General features: G+C 45.0%; 1 protein-coding gene across 3 annotated transcripts in view; it reads right to left on the bottom strand.

Annotated features, from left to right (window-relative positions):
• Positions 1-24,565, bottom strand: part of PLEKHG7 (pleckstrin homology and RhoGEF domain containing G7) — a 102,018-nt gene that overhangs the window by 7,399 nt on the left and 70,054 nt on the right. For all 3 annotated transcript variants that reach the window (XM_033953503.1, XM_033953504.1, XM_033953501.1), the window contains exons 4-14: positions 22,997-23,124; positions 22,222-22,262; positions 22,029-22,124; positions 19,396-19,545; positions 15,124-15,219; positions 13,727-13,828; positions 11,709-11,822; positions 9,532-9,706; positions 8,322-8,437; positions 4,490-4,583; positions 1,954-2,033 (exon numbers count right to left, since the gene is read on the bottom strand). In XM_033953503.1, the coding sequence (XP_033809394.1) occupies positions 1,954-2,033; positions 4,490-4,583; positions 8,322-8,437; positions 9,532-9,706; positions 11,709-11,822; positions 13,727-13,828; positions 15,124-15,219; positions 19,396-19,545; positions 22,029-22,124; positions 22,222-22,262; positions 22,997-23,124 (1,192 nt within the window). The remainder of the gene's footprint in view (positions 1-1,953; positions 2,034-4,489; positions 4,584-8,321; positions 8,438-9,531; positions 9,707-11,708; positions 11,823-13,726; positions 13,829-15,123; positions 15,220-19,395; positions 19,546-22,028; positions 22,125-22,221; positions 22,263-22,996; positions 23,125-24,565) is intronic.

Below are 24,565 nucleotides of genomic sequence, written 5' to 3' on the forward strand. Positions count from 1 at the left end.
CAGTGTTTAGGCACCTAAGTGCCTTCCTCAGGAGTCAAAACTGTTGCTGTATGGTGATGTTTTGATTAATTACCAAACACTGCAATATCAAATTGCAATGTGAAAACTGACCATCTGATCTTATGCTTTGTTTCCTGCCTTTAAGGAACATAATTGCATATCTTTTTATTGCAGACAGGCAAAAAGAAAAACTCCTTGCCATAGGATATAGATAATCTAACAAAAGGCAAGGGAGGCATCTTTTCATCCAATATCAAGTCTTTATTAAAACCAATGGTCCCAACAAGGAACTAAGTTTCGACATATAGGGGACACTTGTGAAGGCAAACAACAACACTCGGAGCAACATAAACAAAAGTTGTTTGCCTTCACAAGTGTCCCTTGAGGAAGGCGTTCTCTATAGGCCAAAACTTGGATCCTTGTTGGGACCACTGGTTTGAATAAAGACTTGATCATTGGTTGAAATGATGCCTTTTGTTAGACTGTCTATACCTTTTTATTGCCATGTTGAGTAGGGTTACCAGAAGCCCAGATTTCGCCGGACATGTCCTCCTGTTGAGGACATGTCCGGGGGTCTGGACGGCTTTTCAAAACCCGGCACTGTGTCTGGGTTTTGAAAAGCTTCCAACAAGTTGCCATCAGGCAAGATGCACGGATGTTCTCCTGCCTGATGAGAGCAATCAGGAGGGGGTGGGGCTAGGGCAGGACTGGGGCATAACAGGGCAGGCCTGGGGGGGCGGGTCTAGGGGTCCGGATTTTCCGTTTGGAAAATCTGGTAGCCCTAATATTGAGTCAGTTCATTTTCTGAAACCTAATAAAGTACCGGTTACTACATCTCCTCTTATCTCTATGTGCCCTGGTTCTGATTGGTCAAGCACCACCATGTCTGGTGTTGATCCTGAATAGAAGAAGTTGGAACCACCATAGAGAGAGGGAAACGTTGTGAGAGAAGATAGACTCCTGGTTCCTGGAGAAAAATCATAGGTAATATCTCAAGTGCTCTGCTTGACTGAATAACTTTTCCAGCTGATGCATGCGTAGTGAGGGGGCGGATCTGCTCTAGATGCCATGCTGGTGGGGGCACCAGCATTCCTCCTGCTCTCTGCCCCTTCTACCTCTTCCCACTCCTCTGCTCGCCTCATGCGTGCTCCCCTTCCCTTCCCACGTACCTCTAGGTGTTTGCCACATGTAACTTTAACGTGTTCCTCATAACTACGTCAGCTCTTCCTCTGATGTCACTTCTGGGTGCCGCGCTTAGGAAGTGACATCAGAGGGAGAGCTGCCGGGGTCGTGAGGAGCATGCTGAAGTTGTTACTCGTGGCGGTATACAATTAAGGGTACAGGAGAAAGAAAGGTGGGTGTGCGTGGAGGGGGGCGGGGCAGAGACGAAGACAGAGCTGATGCATATTAATGTCCCCTGTAGAAAGTCACATTTCAAATAAAACAACTTGCACTTTCATAATTATTTTGAAACACACAACAAACTTAATACAGTGCCCCCCCCCTGAGATTCGTGGGGGTTCCATTCCAGGAACCCCCGCGAATCTCAAAAAAACGCAAATACAGTTTTTCATGGGTGAGCCTGAAGAGGGCAGCAAGAGAGCAGCCAGAGCGTCGCAAGTGCAGGAAAACACTTGCAGTATGCTCTGACCGCCTCTTCCTGCACAATGTCGGGCCTTATCCAATCAGGAGCTGCGTGTAAAAGCAGCTCCTGATTGGATAAGGCCCGACTTAGTGCAGGAATAGGCGGTTGGAGCGTACCGCAAGTGATTTCCTACAATCGCGGCGCTCCGGCTGCTCTCTTGCTGCCCTCTTCAGGCTTCCCCGCTGCCCTCTTCTTGTTGGCAGTTCGCGGTCTGAAAATACCACAAATGACCGGGACCGCGAACAACTGGGGGAACACTGTATGTACAAAAAATGTATTCAAAATATTGAATGTGCATAATTACATACCTTTTTATTGCGCTTAATTTTTGTGATTAACAGGAAGTCATCAAACAGGAACAGGTAAACATCAAGTAGTCTTGTGCTTTCTGTGGGGGAGAAATGGACAATTAGTAGGTAACATTCAAATCATCTAAGGGAATAATTCCCAAATTTTTCCTGAGGAGTCCCCTGGGTGTTCAAGTTATTCGTACCTTCAATTCAGTGGCGTAGCAAGGGTGACCAGCGCCCAGGGTGGTGCCCCACCACAGCGGCATGCGCCCCTTCCCCTTTTAACTTCGGTGCAAGCAGCGAAGAACATGCTGTCTGCATCGGCTTTAGGGCTCTCTCTGACATAACTTCCTCCCAGAAGTGACGTCTGAGAAAGCGCCAAAGCCGAGGCGAGCAAATAAGTTTGTTGCGGCTCAGGCCAAAGCTAAAAAGATGCAGGGAAGGGCTGGGGAGCTTGCGTGCGCAGCAGGAAGTGGAGAGGAGAAGGAGGGGTGCCATTGCCCCGAGGATGACCGCGCCCGACTGCCCCCTCACTATGCCACTGCTTCAATGAATATGCCTAAGAGAGAGACTGCATGCAAGTTCTTCATTGTTGTTATCCTGAAAACCTGACTGGCTAGGATTTCCCTGCAATAGGGTTTGGAACCCCTAGTCTAAGAATTATGTCTTATTTTTTTTCTCTCTATTGATTTCACTGTGGTATATATGCCTGAGATTTCACTATAATTCAGTTTTTAATACAATAACTGTCTTAGCATAAACTGAATATACCATGTATGTGTCTGGAGAAGAGACAGCTGAGGGGAGATATGATAAGAGGTCTATAAAATACTGAATGGAGTGGAATGGGTAGACATGAATCGCTTGTTTACTCTGTCTAAATTTACAAGGACTTAGGGGCAGGGATGTCCAACCCTGTGAAGTATTTTGTGCAGCCCCGGTCGAGGGTGATGCAGTGTTTTCCTCTGCTGCCCCCGGGTGTTTACCGTCTTGCTGGCTCCCTCCTCTGTCTTGCTGCAGCGTTTGCGAAGCCCCAGAAAAAATTTTTTGGGCCAATGCGGCCCAAGGAAGCCAAAAGGTTGGACACCCCTGATAGGGGCATACAATAGAAAATTTTAAAACAGGGAGAATACTTGTTGCAGGTTACCAGGTCTCGCTGTGTCTTGTCAGGTAGAAACTGACGTTTCAGCCATCAGGCTGTGGTTTTCTTCAGGGTATGCTGTGAAGTCTGCAGTTTGTCTTTATATAGTAGGTCCTCAAACCCAATTGGTTGGGGCTCGAGGCAGGAAAGTCTGTTGGTCACCAACATGAAATTTGGTTTGAAAGTCCGTTGTCACAACTTTCAATTTTGGTGGGAAAATCAGTTGGTCTCTTGTTCCCATAGAAAAGAAAAGTCTCTGGTGAATTTAAAGATGTTCTCCCCGTGAAGCTGGGTTATATGTTCTCTCGGGGTTTCCGCAGCTGGAATCATGTGTGTTGCAGGTTTCCGGGTCTCGCTGCGTCTTGTCAGGTGGAAACCTACTATATAAAAGACAAACTGCATACCTCACAGAATACCCTGAAGAAAGCCAGGTTTCTACCTGACGACGCAGCGAGACCCGGAAACCTGCAACAAGCATAATGCCAGCTGCGGTAACATCAGAGAAAATATTGCCATTGGCTCCTGGTTTATTTTAGAATTCAGTTTAAGTGTGTATGTATTGTTTTTAAGATTTTACATGGTATCTTTGCTCCTCTTGTTCCTCTGCTATGGAATGTTTATAGATTTTCATATGTGAGAGGCATTCATCTATTTAAACTTTCTCTTCCTTCTAAGAAAGGAATTCAAGGAGTTAAGAATTTTAGCAGCTCTCTGGCGTTTAAATTTCCCCAATTATGGAATGAACTTCCCGTAATTTTGAGGTGTCCCAGATCCTTCCAACTCTTCCGTAAACCTCTAAAAACTTTTTTATTCACTAAACATTTTGAAAACTAAGGGCTCCTTTTACGAAGCCACATTAGCAGTTTAACACACGCAATAGCGTGTGCTAAACTGCTAGCCGCTACCGCCGCCTCTTGAGCAGGCGGTAGTTTTTCAGCTAGTGCAGGGGTTAGTGCGTGATGAAAAGTCCTGTGCAATAAAGCCGCTAACACGGCTTCGTAAAAGGAGCCCTAACTCTTGTATTTCAGTTTATTTTATTTTTAAAATTTATTGTTATACTGCGTAGAGCTTCCTTTGGTTGAAGACCCGGTATATAAGGTTAAATTGTAGTTTAGTTTAGTAAAAGCAGTTAGCTTAGCAGAGTTTAAAAAAAAGGTTTGGACAAGTTCCTGAAAGAAAAGTCCATAAGCCGTTAAGATGGATCTGAGAAAATCTACTGCTTATTCTTGGGATAAGCAGCATAAAATCTGTTTAACTCTTTTTGGGATCTTGCCAGATTGCTTGTGACCTGGATTAGCCACTGTTAGAAACAAAACACTGAGCTTAATGAACTTTGTCTGACCCATTATGGTAATGCTTATGTAATACATGAATCGCCCTAATTGAGATAAAGGTGATGAGCAAAACACTGACCTGCAAGGGTTAATCTTCCCTCATGCAGCAGGTGTCTGTTTGTGGATGACAGAACATTTTCTCCAATGTTTTCCTTTAGAAGGTGTTTCAGATACTTGCAGGAGAAAAGAAAAAAAAAAACTGTTTTGTAAATCACTAATTGGAAGCAGACCTTTGCACCAGCATTAGAGAGATATGTCCCAGATAGTACGATGAAGAGATGAATTTCTATATTAATTTGATTCTGGAAACTGTCCGCTGTCGTATGAAGCAGTAATCTGTGGGACATTGTTATCTCCTACACCTCCAATAGATAGACATAAAAGCAGATTACTTGGCATAATGACTAGGGTAGCCATGACTGGGGTAGCCAATTTTTAGTGACTGGGGTCACTAAACATTGGACGAATTTTGACAGATTAAATTTCATTTTTTGGTGGAATTCATTATGGGCTCCTTTTACGAAGCCGCGTTAGTGGCTTTATCATACGCACCTTTTTAGCGCGCGCTAGCCGAAAAACTACCGCCTGCTCAAGAGGAGGCACTAGTGGCTAGTGCGGCCGGCAAATTAGCGCACGCTATTACGCGCGTTAAACCGCTAACGCAGCTTCGGTAAAAGGAGCCCTATGCTTGTGTTATGAATACGAGAAAATGAATTCTGAACAAATGGGTAATAATACGTTGTTTAAACTGATGTGGGGTCCATTGCCCAATTTTATTAATTTTAATGAAATGGTTTATTCCCCTATTACCGGTTTGATTTGCACATCCAAGGAAGGGGGTGGGTGAAAGGGAGAGGGATATTATATTAGGATTTGTTTATTAATTACATGTATGTACTGTTGTATGGTTTTATTGTATACATTGAAATTAGGGTGGGTGTGAGGGGAGGGGAAGAAAATGGTTTCTCATGTATTTATTGATGGATGTAAGTGCTGGTTTTCAAATTACTTGTATGTATTTCTTTATGCACTGTGTTTAGACAGAAAAATTAATCTTCTCTATAAATAAAACCCGAAGCGCACATGTGCTGTTGAAACTGCGTGATTCCTGGTGCCGTGAGGTGTGCTTCTGTGGCAGTCCTCACGGCGTCTGCGCTAGCTGGAGGCACGTGTGCCAGCGACTCCTCCCTCCCGCTGCCGATCCTCTTCAAAGCGGCCTGCTGAGGTTCGCCAGCCGCTGTAGCAAACCTTGCAGGCCGCTCTCCACCTTCCCGACAGCGAGCAGGATGCCGGGTCTGCTGCACGACGATCTGCGCCGAGAGGACCAGTTCCAGTTGGAGGCATGGAGGGAGGGTAAGAATGGGAGGGGGGGAAATGGAAGGAGGCCATGGAGTAGGCAGGCATTGCACAACAGGGGACCAGGGGGAGAGGGAAAGGGGGCTGCTTTGGGGGGGAAGGGGGGCCACGGAGCACGCAAGCATGGTAAAACAAGGGACCAGGGGAGAGGAAAAGGGGGCTGCTTTGGGGGGAAGGGGGCCAAGGAGCACGCAGGCATGGTAGAACAGGAGACCAGGGGCGAGGGAACGGGGGCTGCTTTGGGGGGGGAGGGGTATGCTTGGGGCAGACAGCAATCATCGAGGGGGGGGGGGAACAGAAGGGGGCCACGGAGCACACAGGCATGGCACAACAAGGGGAGAGGGAAAGGGGGCTGCTGGGGGGGAGGGGGGTGTTGGGGGCCACAAAACAATCATGCTTTGCTCTGGGAAGGGGGGGGCACAGAAGGGGGCCACGGAGATACAGGCAGGCATGGTGCAACAGAGAAATACAGGTAGGCAGGGGGCCAGGGAGAGACACAGACAGAACGAATGACAGACAGACAGCGTCCAAGGAGAGAGAGACAAAGAAAAAAATCCAGACAGACAGATATCTCTAGCACCCGTTAATGTAATGGGCTTAAAGACTAGTAAAGATATATATATATTTAAAAAAGAGTCAAGGCTACTCCCTGGGCATGCATATTTCTGTTGTGTGTTAGTGTGCACATAAGCTGCGCGTCCTTTAATACCATGCTGAACTGAAAAAGCGTACACTTGGCAAACTAGCACATGGTCAAGCACAATAATTAAAAATACCCTGCTCCAAAGCATTACCTACTATATAAAATAACATACACTCTTATAACACATACCCCCTCCCGTTACAAACGCGTAGCGCAGGCTTCAGTGCCGGCAGCAGCGGTAACTGCTCAGACGCTCACGGTGAGTGTCTGAGCACTTGCTGCCCCCGCCGGTGCTAAAACCCACGCTATGCATGCGTAAAAGAGGGGGATAATCACTACTACAATGCCTCTTCTAGAATTTCAGGAGCTCGGCCGTAGGGAAGGAAAAGACTCCGATCTGCAACGGGAGTTGTGCGGAGAAATTCTCCGAGCTCCGCAGTTCAGGCACCGGCATAAAAACTTCCCCTCTAGTGCTCCAAAAGACTTTCAACACAAAAAAAAAATAATACAAAAAAACAGTCTAATCCAATGTGAACCATTATTTCTTCTTTTTTTATATTCACCGCCTAAAGTTTCAAGACATTGCTTTGGCCATCAGACATATTACAAACATTCTGTTTCAAAGCACTTTTATACTTGCTGTAAGCACCGTCTCCCAGAGCTAACCAGTTGATCTCTAACTGGCCTTCTGCTCACCGTCTTAACAGAGTTTTTCTCCTCTCCGACGGCGTTTCGCGGCTTATAATGCCGCTGCGTCAAAGAAATTACAGCTATAAGCCTTAAAGGTGGTTTCTGGTAAAATTTTACATTGCATCCTCCAGCCCCAAAGTAAAGGATTAGACTCTCTTACTATTATTTCTGTGTTTAAAGTCTTTTGGAGCAACAGAGGTGAGGGTTTTTTTATGCCAGTGACTGCCCGCGTTGGCGTCAGCTCTCTCCGATGTCGCATCCGGGTCCCGCACCTAGGAAGTGACGTCGGAGGGAAAGCCAACATGATGCGAGCAGCACGTTCGTAATACACATCCTGTAGTAGCCAGTGCCGGCGCCTCTCCTCACTGGCATCTTGCGGTACACCCTGAAGCTCATGTGCCATGGCACACAGTTTGCGATACACTGATTTAGAAGGTACAGTTGTCATATATATTAAATAGTCTATTTACTAATGAAGTGTAAGATATATGCATGAGATAAATTTGCATATACTGGCGTAGTAAGGGAGGCACCGGCAGCTGTCTTCCTCTCTACTCCCCTCCCCCGCCACACCCCTTTAATTTTCCTGGCATGAGCAGTATCACGAACTTGCTGCCCGTGTTGGTGTTGGCTCTCTGTGATGTCACTTCCGGGGCCCGTGCCTAGGAAGTTATGTCAGAGGGAGAGCCAACACAACCCAGGCCGCAAGTTCGTAATGCTGCTTATGCTGGGAAAATTAAAGAGGTACCGGGGAAGGGAAGGGGTATGTGTGCAGCATGGGGGAAGGGGGTGGAGAAGGCAGGGGAGGGGCACCACCGCCTCGGCCACCATTCACCCTCGCTACGCCACTGTCTTCAATGCATGCCGACTCGGCTGTGGGATCTCCAGGCAGTGGGTTGGGAAGCCCTGAATTACGATCTTCCCTTCAGACATGCAGGTAAAGTGTTATGGAATGATTTAAGTGAACTGGTTTTTAATGTGTCTACTAGAGAATGACACAGGGACAAAGTTTGTCCCCATCCCTGCAACAGTACAAAATCTCATTCACACAAAAAGCAAGCGAGTGATTGTCTTTTATCAAAAATGATCAAACTATTTCAGTGGAGTTGTTTGTGAGGGGATAGGGTCACAAATTGCAGGGATGAGGGCAGAATTTGTGTGTCCTCAAAATGAGGAAGAGCTGAGAGGAGGAGAAGAGAGATCAGAACTTGCGTTTTTCTACCTCTGGAATGAAAAATCTTTTGTCCCGTTTCCAGAGTGAAGGCCAAACGATAATCTCTTGGAGCTGTTTAAATTTTTGAGAGTTGTCGAGCCATTTCACTTTTCCTTCAAGTTCACCTGAAATACATTCAAAAAAACAAACAAACCCCAATATATCAGCTCTCGAGGCCATTTTTTAGAAACAATTTTCAGTCATTATATTTGAGAAATACTGCAGTCTAGTAGAAGGAGGAATAGCTGGAGAAGCCTTTGGGTGGTTGGATACAAACTCATATAGTGGATGTCTTTGCTGATGATATACAATTTCTGTGTCTTTTAGAAGAAGGAGATGGATAATCCACAGGTGGTGGTGCTATCTGAAAGATATTTGATTGGGTATCAGCACAGTGACATAGTAAGGGTAGGGCGCCCCACCCCCTAATACACACTTGTGCTCTCCCTCCCCACCCCCATATACCTCTAAATCTTCACCAGCGCAAGTGGCTTCGGCAGCATGCTTGTTGCACCAGCGTTGGATTTCCCTCCGACATCACTTCCTGGCCCTGTGGCCTGGAAGTGATTCAGAGGGGAACCAGGCTGGTGCGAGAAACAGGCAGAAGACACTTGCACTGGCAAAGATAATACAGAGGTATGGGGCACAAGCGTGGTGGGGTGCAGCCGAGGGGAGCCAGCGCCCCCACCGACTCGGCGCCCAGGGCGGTCCGCATCTTCCGCACCCCCCTCACTACACCACTGTATCAGCAAGCTGTTTAGTGTGTCGGGAGCAGCAAGGAACATTCAGAGCGGCTCCCTGTGCTAATAACCGCTATCATGGTTTTATAGAAGGGGGTATGTGTGTGTGTGGGGGGGAAGGGGGGGTAAGGGGGGGTAAGGGCAAATTCTATAAAAAGCACCCAAAAGTTAGGTGCCGGTTACAGAATTTGGGCCTTAATGTTTTGTACTTTGCTGAGTTTTTCTTGCATTGTTAACCATAAAGATCTTTACAGTTTGACAGTATATAAATACATTTTTATGTTATTCACACAATTCGAACAGATGTGTCAGTACAGTTAATGCTATTAGAAGGTTGCTTGAAAACCTCTTACCCTCCTACTCACTGACAGTTTGCAAAGAGGAACAGAATGTATTATCCTGCTCCTCTTCAAAGGAACTGCATCTGTAGCCATGAGATGAGCAGTGTGCATGTCTTACAGGCTTGGTTTTACACTTACGTATGGAGGTATCCACGTTTTCTTTGATGGAAAAGACAGTCACCTTCTCGGTTGCTTCAGTGCTTCTTTTCCAGATGTTCTTCATCAGTAAAGGGTAACGTGTAAATCGTTGCAAAGGAGCCACCAGCAGATCCGACAGATGTAACCTTTGGCATGGTTCATGATGTTCACACCACTACTAAAGACAAAAGAGAACTGGCTGAATCCAGGGTGCAGCGAGGGAGGTTGGCGCCTGGCATCGCCACACCATGCGACCCCCTCCCCCGCAGCTTGGGTGCCCGTCCCCCATGTACCTCTTGAAACGTTCACTGGCCTGAGCAGCATCTTCCACCTGCTGCCCACGCTGGCCTCGGCTCCCTTCCGAGGTCACTTCCTGGTCCTGGTAGATGCTGCTCAAGGCGGTGAATGTTTCAAGAGGTGCACGGGAGGGGGCGAAGAGAAAGAGAGGTGGTGGCATCAGCATCCCTGTGAAGACGGTGTGCGGGATGGACTGCCCCCCACCCCCCTTACTATGCCACTGGTTGCATCAGAGTCCTGTCCATTCTCATGGGCAGCGTCTACTGAAAATCAAATAAAGAGAATAACGGGAGACAGAATTCAATCGGATCTCTTGATCAATACTTGATATTCATAACAAGATCCGTTCCACTATAGGACTAACATACTAATAACAATGTGAACGATCGTGCTCAGTCAAATTAACACCTAACACGCCGGTAGCAATGTGATTCATCATAGCACCACCTCGCTACCACCAGTAATATTAAATAAGCAATTATTGATAGAAAATATCGCGTATTTTGCTGGAAACTTCACCACAAGGAAGAGCAAGGGTCGGAATTCACCATTTTTCAATAAATCTTGCCGCCAGTGTAGATTTATATTTCCTTCAACCATGTGTCCCTGTGGAGAAAAAAGTGTCCCAAAACACAAAACAACTCAAAAAGGATTTTTCAGAATTTCGGGTCCATCTTAGTTCGAACCAGCCAAAAGCTTCTACAATATGACTCAAAAATCCAGCCTTTCCAGATAAAGCTCTGCAGTCCTCTTCCCCAAACGGTGAATTCCGACCCCTTGTGGGGAAGTTTCCAGCATGATACGTGATATTTTAGTATTTCTGGTGATAGGGAGGTGGTTCTATGATGTGTGTTAGGTGTTAATTTGACTGAGCATTATTACATAGTAACAGTAAATGACGGCAGATGAAAAAACCTGAACGGTCCATCCAGTTTGCCTAACCATACATGCTCCATAAATTAATTTAATTGAAATGGTCCTTTTTCTTAGATATATCTGGGCCAGAAACCCAGAGCCCTGCCCAGTAGTGTGCTTAGGTTCTATCTACTGGAGTCTCCATCAAAGTTCACTGCAGCCCATCTTAACCATCCCAGCCATCAATGCCCTCCCTAGCCTGCCTCAACTGAATGTCCATATACGGGACACAGACCGTGCAAGCCTACCCAGTACAGGCCTTAGTTCCTTCAATGTATACCCATTATTTTCTGATTAGAAATCCTCTGTGTTCATCCCACGCTTGTTTGAATTCTGTCACCGTTTTCTTCTCCACCACCTCCCTCGCGAGCGCGTTCCACGCGTCAACCACCCTCTCCGTATAGAAGAATTTCCTAACATTACTCTTGAATCTACCACCCCTCAACCTCTAATTGTGCCCTCTGGTTTTACCATTTTCCTTTCTCTGGAATAGTGCCGAATGGCCCATGCTGCTCCCGACGCTCATAGACTTCCTATGAGTGTCAGGAGCAACGCGAGACATTCAGCACGGCTCTCTGCACTACAAACTGCTAGCGCAGTTTGATAGAAGAGGCCCTCAGCCAAAAGGAAAGATTTATAAACTATAAAGAGTTTTACCTCATGCAAAATTGTCATTTTTTTATTAAGACATTAACTATTTTTTTCTGAGGCCTTCCAAGTACCTACAAATCCAAAATGCGGCCCTGCAAAGGGTTCGAGTTTGAGATCACTGGAATAGACCCATCTCATTACACCTATTCCTCTTTAGGAGGAGGGCAATTTTCAAAGCTTTCTACATGGGCCAATTGTAGTCTATTCACTTAGAACGCTCGGCTGGGAGCCGTCTTCCCACTCTTCAGGCGAATGCACCTGCGCTTTGGAACAGCAAATACAGTCAGCGTAGGACAGAAAAGAAGAAACGTTACTTTTAGGTAGACGCCAAAGTCTTCTCTCGACTTCAAGCTCTCGAGGTAAAAAATAGCCGACGTGTAATTGAGGCAGAACAGCTGGTGCCTCTGGCAGAGAATGCCCTTGAAATACTACGAGACAAAAAAGTTCAAATGTTTTATCAGAAGCATTTTCAAACACATGGCACATTTTGGAATAGAAATTCATACATCTGACTTCTGTAGCTGCCCAAGTGTTCTCCGTATCAATATATATGGCATTTTTGTTTTTATAATAAGAAGTCTGAATATAAAATAAAGCACTTAGGTAGCTCAGCATTCCAACAGGTTGTATTTAATAGGAAATAAACTGAAGCCCTCACTGATATAAATCTCAGAAAAGATTTCTAAGATTAAGGATGCTATTCATAATTGGAGACAGTAGCGGAGTACTCGCTCATTTGCGGTCTGCTCCCACCGCCTCTTCCTGTAGTAAAGTTGGGCTACACCAATCAAGAGCTGCGTGTCAAAGCCGCTCCTGATTGGTGTAGCCCGACTTTACTACAGGAAGAGGCGGTCGGAGCAGACCGCTAGTGATTTTCTTCACCCGCCGGTGCTCCGGCTGCCCTCACCTGCCTCCCCTGCCTTTTGACAGGTGAAAAACTGCATTTGTGGTTTTTCAAAATTCACGGGGGTTCCTGGAACGGAACCCCTACGAATTTTGGGGGAGTATTGTAAGTGGGGGGGGGGGGAGGTGGTCCGCTCCAGACGTGGTCTTGGTAGGGAAGCCAGCATCCGTCCTCCTCGCCGCACTCCACTCCTTCCCAACCCCCCTGCTGAATGCTTGCACCCCCTTCCCTACCTTTCTCTGTGCAAGCAGCATTACGGACTCGCTACCCTTGTTAGAATCGCCTCTCTCTGACGTCACTTCCGGGCCATATGCTTAGAAAGTGACGTCAGAGGGATAGCCAACACGACATGAGCAGCAAATCTGTAATGTTGCTCACACCTGAAAATTAAAAAAGTACAGGGGAAGGGGGAGGGGTCGGTAAGAAGAGGGAGTGGCACCACCCCCCTGGATGCCACTCACCTTCACTACGCCACTGATTGGAGAACTGAGAAATAGGAAGAACATAAGAATAGCCACACTGGTTCAGACCAATAGTTCATCTAGCCGGGTATCCTGTTTCCAACAGTGGCCAATTCAGGTCACAAGAACCTGGCAGAAACCCAAATAGTTCCAACATTTCATGCTACCAATCCCAGGGACAGCAGTGGCTTCCCATATATTTATCTCAATAGCAGACTAAGGACTTTTCCTCCAACTTGTCCAACATTTTTAAAACCCAGATATGATAACTACATCCTCCTATTCATTGAATGAAAAAAAAATAATTCCTACTATTTATTTAAAAGGCTGTTAAAGCACTCTCAATCGATATTTCTCGTTTTGCATCACTTCACACCCAATATTCATTCATTCCATTTTCCATACTGTTCTCCCAGGGGAGCTCAGAACGGTTTACATGAATTTATTCAGGTACTCAAGCATATTTTCCCTGTCTGTCCCAACAGGCTCACAATCTATCTAATGTAGCTGAGGCAAGTTGGGGGGATTAAGTGACTTGCCCAGGGTCATAAAGAACAGCGTGGATTTGAACCCACAACCTCAGGGTGTTGCGGCTGTAGTTTTTAACCACTGCACCACACTCTCCCCGCAAATAAATGTTTATTTTACTGTATTTCTGTTTTAGCGCATACTAAAGTTGTGTCTATGCTCATTGGCATGTGCCAAAGTGATTTGCCCCTTCTTTTACTAAGGTGCGCTATGCTTTTTAGCGCGCGGTGAATATTAGCGCACGCGCTAAATGGTAATGCATGCATGTTATCCTATGGACACGTTAACGGTTAGCGCAGGCGTTGATTTAGTATGCGCTAAATGCGCGCTCAAACGCATACCTTAGCAAAAGAGTGATCTAAAATACAGAAATTAAATGAAACAACCCTGAAAGGAAAGTTTCGCCCCTGCTTATCCTTAACATGCGTCAAATGCATACCTTTGTTAGTGTAGATGTAATAGTATAAGAGGATGGAGGTTCAGAGTCTGTCCATTGGTTCTTCATAGAGTTAAGAAGACTAATTATAAAACTGAGGCTCACCTAAGTAAATAAAGAACAGAACTGATGAACCTGAACAGCACTGATGCACCAATAAAACTTTGTTGAACAAGAGTAGCATGAAAATATAACGGCCATTAATCCAGTAGACATGAGTTATCTAGATAAATGACCCGTTATTTGGTCCAAATCTGGCATCCACTTATTATGTTTGAAGTAGACAACCTCATGTCCTGTTAAAATTTAACTAAGAGGAATGCTGGAGTTAGATAAAAACTGTTAATCAGCTAACAATGACATTCAGTGCTATGCAATTATTGTTTTTCGGTTACGACAGACATCGTATACATGTATATTAGATCTAATTAAATCAAATAGATATCCAGTTAACTTTGCCAACATTCCGCACAGCTAACTTGATCAAATCTCTCTCTGAATATATAGTATCAAATGTAGCGCCAATAAATACTTTCTGAAAGTTCTCTGTATTAATTACTGCAAGAGGTGCTAATGGGAAGGAACAATATTTGAAGAGAAGAATAATGGCTGAAGATTTTTCAACCATAAAAAGAACCAATCCACAGAATTCCCCATCCCCCCTTATCCAAAACTGCAGTATGAAATGGGGTTGTCACCAGGTAAAACTTGGCCCATTTCTGATTCATAGGGTTAGAGAAATGTCCTGGGTTGGACAGATGTTTCTACTGATCTTTCCTGTTTTTCTTTTTTTTTTTTTGTATACAGTGCTCCCCCGTCATTCGTGGTCGGCGATTCGCGGTCCCGGTCACTCGCGGTATTTTCCAATCATGAATGATTGGGCAGGAGAGGACAGCCAGAGAGGCAGGAGAGGGCTGCTGGAGCGTTGGTGAGTGAAGGAAATCATTCGTGGTATGCTCCAACCGCCTCTTCCTGCACTAAAGTCAGGCCTCACCAATTAGGAGCTGCTTTGACATGCAGCTCCTGATTGGTGAGGCCCGACTTTAGTGCAGGAAGAGGCGGTCGTAGCATACTGCGAGTGATTTCCTTCACTCGCTGGCGCTCCGGCTGCCCTTTCCTGCCTCCCCCGCTAAAAACCGCATTTGCGGTTTTCCAACATTCGCGGGGGTTCCTGGAACGGAACGGAACCCTCGCGAATATCGGGAGAGTACTGTAATCATTTTTATTGAAGTTATGCAAAATATAAAACAGAGAAAGTCAACAATTGTAATACAATAATGGCTAAACTTACAAGCTTATCCCATTACCCCCAAACCCCAACCTATATAATAGTAAAATACCAAATAACATATCAGAAGCTTGAATCCCCGTAACCCATCATCCTTTCCAGTTTTTCTTACCTGCCTTAATTCTTCCAGGTTTGCAAAAAGCCTCCACAAGTCCACATCTAAGAGGTGTTCATTGTTTTGGAGATATTTTAATGTGTTCATAAATACCTAAATGGGACAGTACATTGCTTTTATTAACTTCCATAGCTTAGAAAGCTTTCACGGACAAGACTTCAGAAACATTAGGCAAAAAAATTAAATGCAGGGCAAAGAATTAAGGAAACATGAATGAAACATGAATGAATCATAGAAAATAGTCTGGAACTACAGAAATGCCGTTTATATAACAGAAATGAGGCAAGTGTAGACTCTGAATACTGGAACAGCCGAAATATTTTGCTGTTGCCTCAGTAGAAAATGAGCGAATACTATGCATATATACAAAATGTTGGTGCTTTTCCATTTTACCCTATTGAAAATAACTTTGCATCAGGTTCTGGTCATTCTCAATTAGGCAAACAAGTTTCCCACAAGTTTCAAGCTAATTGGGTCTGACAGCTGGATGAATTGAATAAGGGTCACAGTACATTTGTATCTTCTGCACTGGGAGAATTCTGCAAAATTCTGCACTGTTTAGCATTTTTGCATGGAAGTTTCTCCTTCTAAGGCTAATTTCCCCTTATTTTCCTCTTCAAGTTCCAGTTTCCCCCACCCTTCCCAATGGCACACGAAGGAAATCATAAACCCAGGTTTCTCTGCTGTCATGAATTGTACAGTCGCAGATAGTATTAACAGAAAAGGAATGTGGGGGAGTTCGGAGGCCAGCATTCAGTGTTTCTCACTGAAAGCCACTGCTGGCATATAAAAGGGGGGTGGGTCTGTACAGGAACAGAAATTAGTGAACATATGGTTTCTGCTGAGTCCAGTGATTTACTATGACAGATACTGTCTGTGCAAGGAGGTACTAGGAATGTTTATGCAAGTGCTAGATAAAATGATGTTAGAGCTATGTAAGCTAGGAGATGGGTCTTATATAAAGTACTTAGGGTATTCTAAAGAATTATCCTTCATTAGCAAGAGACAGTAGGTAAGATAAGTACATGTATTATTACTAATCAGTATGATATGCATCCATGAGCAAGCCATATATGTATTTTCCTGGGTGTACTTATGGGAATCAGTTTTGTAACATTATTTAAGATATGCTGCATACTTTGTAGTTCAGACAGGTTCTGATTACTGGTTATCTCTGTCTCTCAGCACTGATATAAAAATAGAACATTTTAACATACGAATGCTAAGGTTATTAGTTATTGATGGATGGGAATCTAGAGACCTTGAACCGAACTGTTTCCAGTTGCCCAGAGATATTGGTTACTGCTTGGTGCCTGGTAAGAAATCTATTTTTACTCTGGTGCTGTGTATGGCTGGGTTGTTCCGTTTGGTCCTTTCGATGTCTCAGAATCGGGCATTATAGACATTATGAAAGTGGTTTATTTGATTGAATAATTTGGCCAAATATTTCTGCTTGCACTATTGTTATTTCTATTTCATAGCTGGGAATATTTCTGTTCTAATCGCAGGGTTACACTCTCTGGGTAGGCTTTAGGGATAATTTCATAAGAACATAAGAACTGCCGCTGCTGGGTCAAGCCAGTGGTCCATCATGCCCAGCAGTCCGCTCACGCGGCGGCCCCCAGGTCAAAGACCAGTGCTCTAACTGAGACTGAGACTAGCCCTACCAGCGTACATCCTTGTTCAGCAGGAACATGTCTAACTTTGTCTTGAATCCCTGGAGGGTGTTTTCCCCTATGACAGACTCCGGAAGAGCATTCCAGTTTTCCACCACTCTCTGGGTGAAGAAGAACTTCCTTACGTTTGTATGGAATCTATCCCCTTTCCTGTTTGAAGTTTTCTGCCACTCTTTCCTGGTTGAGGAGCTACCAGGTCTGCATCTCTCCCCAATGGCACACTTGCATTTCTCTCCCATGCTCCCCAATGGCACATTTGCCCCCCCCCCCCCAATTTCATTGTACTCTGAGAGTGCTTTCAACTCCTAACTCCTCTCACCTTGGGTCCTGCATCGTCTACCCTCTATGTAATGTCTTGTCTGTCCAAGTTAGATTGTAAGCTCTTCCGAGCAGGGACCACCTATAAATGTCAAAATGTACAGTGCTGCGTACGCCTTTCAGTGCTATATAAGTGATAAGTAGTCATAATACTCCTGGAGCTGGCTCTCCTCCTCCCTCTTCCCTCACAGAGACCATACGGCAGGAGGAGGAGGAGGAGGACGTGAGCCACTGTACATTGGGCCACTTCCTCCTAGGGTTACCAGACAGCCAGGAAAACCCAGAGATAGTCTCTTTTTAGAAGACTGTCAGGGCTCACGGACAGACTTTCCAAAACCCGGCATTTGTCTGGATTTTGGAAAGCCCCAACAAGCTCCGGCTACATCTGGAGTGCATGTCCTGGAGCTCGTTTGGAAGAAGAGAGGAGGCTTGGGGGGGGGCAGGGCTGGAGGTGGAACAGGGCGGGGTCAAGTGTATGGGGTTTCCCGGAGAAAAATATGGTAACCCTACTTCTTCCTCCTTTGCTGCTCAGGGAACTCCTGCAGTTCTTATAAACAGCTTGGTCTAAGCAGGCAGAGGAGAGGGAAGTGACCTGATGTGCAGTGGTTCACTTCTGCCTTCCGCCGTGCAATCTCTGTGAGGGAGGGGGAGAAAGACCCGATGCTGCCTCTGAGAAGACTTCTGTCCATTCTGCAGGGCTGGAGAATTCTCTGCAAAGCTTTCTTACAAGCACCTTCAGTAAGTAAAATTATACAAAGCAAATATGAAAGATACGGCGTACCCGCTCGTATACTATGTGAGTGCGCAGAAAAAATAAAACTGCATTTCTTTCCTTGAGTTTTCAGTTCCAGTGGGGGCTAAATGATTTTTAGTGAAGTCTACAACCCCACAATGAAGCAAATTAAAATATAAAGGATTCCCCCAATGAAAATTATGAATGCGTTTGGGCAAAAAAATTGGTGTTTGGGGTTTTCTTAAAATTTTCCCAGTTTGCAGGCATTTTTTCTGTTTATTTCACACAGCCATTTTAATGGCATTTTTTTTTTTTTAGCAGGTCCTAATTAACATGCATGAATTTATAGGTTAAAGTACATTAAATCAGTTTAAGGCAAACCATTTTTTAAGGTACGTTAATGAACCGATATCACATTCTTATTGAACTTGACATGAAAGAAAACATCAGATGTTGGGGGTCTGTTAATAACTGCCCGGGGGGGGGGACAGGGAGTATGTTGATAATTGCTGACATTTTCAAATTACAGCACACCCTGGTTCATTTGTACAGGTCTATGATAGTTTATTCTGGCCGTTTCATCGTGACCAGTTCATTGCGGCCGTTTGAGTGTAATGAAGTGGCCACAATGAAGCAGATTCTCCTCCTTGCCCTCCCCATCTCAGCATCACCAGTGCACCCCTGCCAGTTGTGGGGGAGGCGATGCCCCCACATCCCCCTCCCCATCAGTAGCCTCATCAGTGTCGCTGTAATGGGAAGGCCTCGTCCCTGCCCTCCCCGCTGAACTCTGCCCTCCCCCGGAAGAGAAAATGGCTCTCCCTGCTCCGATAAGCAGCAGCCCACATCCCACGATGAATTCTGCAGGACGGGGACGACGATAAATGACTAGGGTTACCAGACGTCTGGGAAAAAAACAGACATGTCTTCTTTTTAGAGGACATATCTAGGTGCCTGGATGGACTTTCCAAAACCCGCAGTTTGTCTGGGTTTTGGAAAGCCCCGCCACATCTAAAGGGCCTCTGAGCATGCGCGGATGATGTTACACGCATTCGCATGTGCTCAGAGGCACTCCAGAAAAGATGAGGCTCTATGAGGGCAGGGCTGGGGCGGGTCAGAGGGCAGAAGGGGGCGAGGCCATGCATCAGTGATTTTTTAGCTTCAGATATGGTAACCCTATGATTAACAGCTGCAGCGGGATAGGATGATTCATTGTGGCTGCAATGAATCATCCCCCGATAAACTGGCCGCAATGAATTGTCCCATTCCGATTTCTACTGTGCCGCTCTACGCTGTCCACTTTACTGTAGCTTTTTCGGTGCAGAACATTTTCTGACTCTGGAAATAAACAGTGTCATGCTCAACTGTGTTAGTCATTTTGGGCCTCTTTTACAAAGCCGCGGTAGCGAGTACCGGCGCGGCAAATGCGGCGCAGACCATAGGAACCGAATGAGCCGCATCGCATTTGCCACACGGGAATCTCCACTGCGGCTTTGTACAAGGTGGCTTGTTATAAATTAGAAGACTTGAACTCCCAGATCTCACCATCTTAAGAACTAGGAGGTGATCCAGAAAGTAAACGCATTCGCTGGTAAAAAGCTCCCACACTGCTTCCTGCTGCTTCAAAACCTTTTCATCAGAAGTGGCTCTCTTTTCGACATTCTGGGACTGTAAAAACTCATACCACGTCTTATCCTGGTCAATGGAGACAAAACACGAACATTTGGAATTTATTTAAAATTTTTCTATATCGAGCGTTATGGACCCCTGTTCGGTTACAAAAATTGGATAGCTCTAAGTCTAATAGATGTTGGCACTGTCATCTCAAAGCAGGGACTTTAGATCATTTATTATTCTATTGTCCATTTATTATGAATTTCTGGAAATCAATTTGAGACCAAATTAATTGTTTATTAGATATGATACTGTGCTGTTTGGTATGGCAATGAGAGCAAAAAGTCAGATTTCTACAAACAATAACAAATTATTACTAATAATGACTGGTATTGCCATTCAACAAATTATGTATAATTGGAAAAACTGGAGTAGATTAAATTATAATTTTTGGTGGAATTCCTTATGTCATATATATATATATATATATATATATATATATATATATAAAATGGAGAGATTTCAGGCAATACAGCAGGGTAGTTTCAAGAAATTTCAAGATGTTTGGGAGCCATTAACAAAGTATTGTACTGAATAGATGAAATTTTCTTTTCCCTTAAATTTAAAAGTTCAATTGTGAGGGAAGGGGGGGGATTTTATAGTTATGTATTGTATAAGTATTGATTATTTGATAGGTAAGGGGGGGAACGGGGGGGAGTTAAGTATTTATCACTGTTACCATTGATGATTATTAAGTGATATAGATATTGTTAATTTGTTTGGACATTTTATCACACTTATTGCAAGTTTGAAAATGAATAAAGAATTAAAAAAAATTTTTTTTTTCTATACCGCTTAACAAACATAGCAGTCAACATTTGTCATAATTATTATCTCCTAGCGATAGTCTTGCTCACTGGCAACACAGCAAACATTGCCATTTTAAGCTTGCCTCATATTTTGAACACCGAAGCTCATTCGGTGAAACGTTTCTAAAATTACAGAAACGTCCATTAGCATAAACAGGCAGTATAATAAGCTGTCGATGGCTGCATCATCTCATATTTTAGTCTAAGACGGCAACATTCACCTGGTTGCAAAACATACACCAGCCAGCAGCAGGCGACGTTTTCAAAAATGCCGACAGTCATTGGCTATATTAGCTCCAGATATTCAGTGCCACCTGCTTCTCACTGACCTGCCACTACTGCTGAGGTGTTACCAAAAATCTTTAAATGGTTTTTGTGCTATTTTAATTGAGGCGTTATTTCAAGATAAGTTGTTTGTGCTGTCCTACTATAAATATTTGAAAGTTTGAGCTGATTTTAATTTACCGTATATACTCGAATATAAGTCGATCCGAATATAAGTCGAGACCCCCATTTTCCCCCCAAAAAGGAGGAAAAATGTTTGATATGAATATAAGTTGGGCGACTTAATATTCAAGTGCCCTGCCCGGATCTGCACCCAGCGCTACCTCCCTCCCCTGTTAGGCTCTGCACCCAGCCCCCTTCCCTCCATTCCCTGTCAGGCTCGGCACCCAGCCCCTCCTCCTGCCAGGCACTGCACCCAGCTCCCTTCCCTCCATCCCTTGTCAGGCACTGCACCCAGCCCTCTCCCTACCAGGCACTGCATACAGCCCCCTTCTCATGAGAATTTGCGGGAGCCAGTCAGGAAGCTGAGTAGCGCCAAAGTGCACTCCTACTCATGCTGCTCAGCGGCTGAAGAAACCAGAACTCGTGGCAGTCCGCTGCACCTCTGGACCACCAGGTATCGGCAGAGCAGGTACGATGGACAGGGCAGAGAGGGGGGCAGGGTGCAGAGCCTGGCAGTAGTCTGCAATAAGTCTGGGAGGGGAGGGGAGGGGGGCACTGGCCCGAATATAAACCGGGACCCCAATTTTTGGCCCCAAAATCCTGGTTTATATTTGAGTATATATGGTAGTACTTTCTATCCTAGGCAAAAAAATAAAATTTAATTTTTAGTGGGTGGGTAGCATGTGTACCCTTGTAACTTATGACGGGATGTCTGAGTGCACCCCATATAGCGTGTCTCGCAAACTATGCAAGCCGGCGGCACACTAAATTGGGGGGGCCCCGGCTCGAGGGCATTCGGAAGTGTGTGGACTTCGATGACATCACACACATGCATGATATCATCACATTGACATCTGTGCATGCGCGGAGGCCCTCCAGATGGGGCCCTGAGACACCAGTGTGTGTGTGTGTGTGTGTGTGTGTGGAGCTGAAAAAGAAAAGGCGCAGAAAGGAGGAGGGGTGACAAGCCCAGGGTCACATGGAGCCGCAGCAGGAATTGAACCCAGTTCCCCAGGATTTCAGTCTACTGTTCTAACCATTAAGCTACTCCTCCACTGGGGTGTGCTATTGTTCTACCCTCTTCTGGGCGGGCAATGGTATTCAGACCTATTTTTTGCAATTAAAGAACTACTTCACCCCCAAAAATGGATGAGCAAATTACCCTGCCAGTCAGTGGCTACAAACGAAGGAAATAAGTGAGGTGTTGCAAGGCTATGCAAAGACAGACTCGCAACAGAAATGGCGTACCTTCAAACTGCGGAACTCATATTCCCTGAAATCCGAAATTTTAAAGGCCTGAAGACAGCTTTCTAGGTCCGAGAGCTGCTTATGCTTGTCTCTAGTCTGAAAAAAACCCAAAACAAAACATTAGGTTTGTTTTCAACTTACCTGTATGTATTCATTTTGACTGAAGGTCAGATACTTATTCAGAAATACTTACAGATCCTTTCTTGGAGAACGGCCACTTTGCTTTCTTCGTTTCTAACATGGAAATTAAAACGCAGACATTGCTAATTAGAGGAGGATGCAAATGTGCACTCCAGCTGTAATAAATTGGAGGAAGCGATGGTGTACGGAATACACAGAAATCATAAGGACAGAAGGAAAGGAAATGTTGAAATAGCAACAAGAGAGCTGATCAGGCGTTGGGGAAGTGGAGTAGGGTAGGGTTACCAGATGTCTGGATTTCGCTGGACATGTCCTCCTTTTGAGGACGTCCGGGGGTCCAGATGGCTTTTCAAAACCCGGCACTTGGTCCGGGGTTTTGAAAAGCCTCCTCAAATCGCATCGGGCAGGGAGAAAGTCAGCGCACGATGGCATCGCGTGGCATCCGCGCATGCGCGGACGTCCTCCCTGACCGACAAGAGCAGGCAGCGGCGGGCTAGGGCGGGACTGGGGGCGGGATTAGGGCATTACAGGGAGGGGATGGAAGGTACTGGGCGGGCCTGCGGGCGGGTCTAGGAAGTAGGCTAAACGAAGGTTCTGCAGTCCTCTGATGTATTATCAATATTCTATAATCGGCGCTGCGTCATGATTGACATGATATATCGGTGGCCGCTTCTTAGGTGACCGCCGTTACCGGCACTGATTATAGAATTCCCTCCTCTGTCATTTGATGAACCCATTGATGGTTAGCGGCTTGTTTGTATTTGTGTTATGGATACTTTCTGTATGTTTTACCATGACCCGCATAGGTTTTACGTGGACTTTCCGACCTGCATTGAGAAACAGGGTTGAATAACGCAGATAATCCGCAGCCCCATCAGATACGAGCAGGTCTCCAGGAAATACCTCGAACTTGTCCAGATTGACCACCACAGAGCTTCTCCTACGTTCTGATGCTCTGTAGAAAGAATTAAGGAAGATTTAATGTGAATGTTGGACTTCTGGGTTATCCTGAACTTGATCACAAAGTATTCAAAAATCAACCATGTTTTCTACTAGAAGTGCATCAGAAGATGGTCAGAAATCAAGACGTTGGGTTTTTGTTTTTTTTTCTTGAGAGTATAACTGAGCTCTCCTTCAGGGTTGTCCTTTTATTTTGTGAGTATGTGTTCTAGTAATTTACAATCCTGAGTAGTCCTTAATACTGATGCTAAATCTAATGCCTGACTGGAGTACAGTTCAGCTCTGTAGAGCAGTTGAGTTTCTTGAGGAGAATGTTCATATACAGTAGTTGGTTTGCCTCATCGGGATATGACCAATGGGGTAGTGTGGTCCCCTAGGTCGGTGGTTCCCAAGAACCCTGTCCTGGAGGACCACTAGCCAGTCTGGTTTTCAGGATAGCCAATCACTACTGCACATACAATGGTAACAAGTTCCAACTCAATACAATCACAAATGTAACGAACTTGTGTGATTTGGCTGAGAAAACCTATCCAAGTCGAGTAATGTTAAATTATATATGAAACCCTCAGAGTCCTGCGCTGTTCGGTGTAATCACTGAGACAGCTAATGGCAGGTGAGCAGTTATCTTTCATTGGGTATTCATATTTTTTGTTTTACTTTTACGTTTTTTAATAATCTCTTGAAGCGTTCTTTTGTCTAAGGGCACTGTATTACATGCAACTTGACAACTAAAATGACTAGCGACACTTATCTTTAGTTGGTTGCTTGTGTATCAGGGACGCTCAGCCGGTACACAAAGAACCCGACGGGACCTGTTTCGCCGATTAAGGCTTTGTCAAGGGTCAAACGATTCAGGTGAGCACAGCTAGACCTGTGCTTAACAGGTCAAAGATGGCGCCATCTAGCTGTGCTCACCTGAATCGTTTGACCCTTGACAAAGCCTTAATCAGCGAAACGGGTCCCATCGGGTTCTTTGTGTACCGGCTGCGCGTCCCTGATACACAAGCAACCAACTAAAGATAAGTGTCGCTAGTCATTTTAGTTGTCAAGTTGCATGTAATACAGTGCCCTTAGACAAAAGAACGCTTCAAGAGATTAAAAAATGTAAAAGTAAAACAAAAAATATGAATACCCAATGAAAGATAACTGCTCACCTGCCATTAGCTGTCTCAGTGATTACACCGAACAGCGCAGGACTCTGAGGGTTTCATATAAAATTTAACATTACTCGACTTGGATAGGTTTTCTCAGCCAAGTCACACAAGTTCGTTACATTTGTGATTTCAGGATAGCCTGAAAGAGATATGCATGTAACGAAGATGATAGGAATGCAGATCTGCTCCATGCATATTCATTAGGGATATCCTGAAAACCCAACTGGCTAGTGGTCCTCCAGGACAGGGTTGGGGACCACCGCCCTGGGTTTTAAATTGTGG

Source organism: Geotrypetes seraphini, chromosome 7, assembly GCF_902459505.1.
Source record: "Geotrypetes seraphini chromosome 7, aGeoSer1.1, whole genome shotgun sequence".
In the NCBI taxonomy this organism is placed as follows: Eukaryota; Metazoa; Chordata; class Amphibia; order Gymnophiona; family Dermophiidae; genus Geotrypetes; species Geotrypetes seraphini.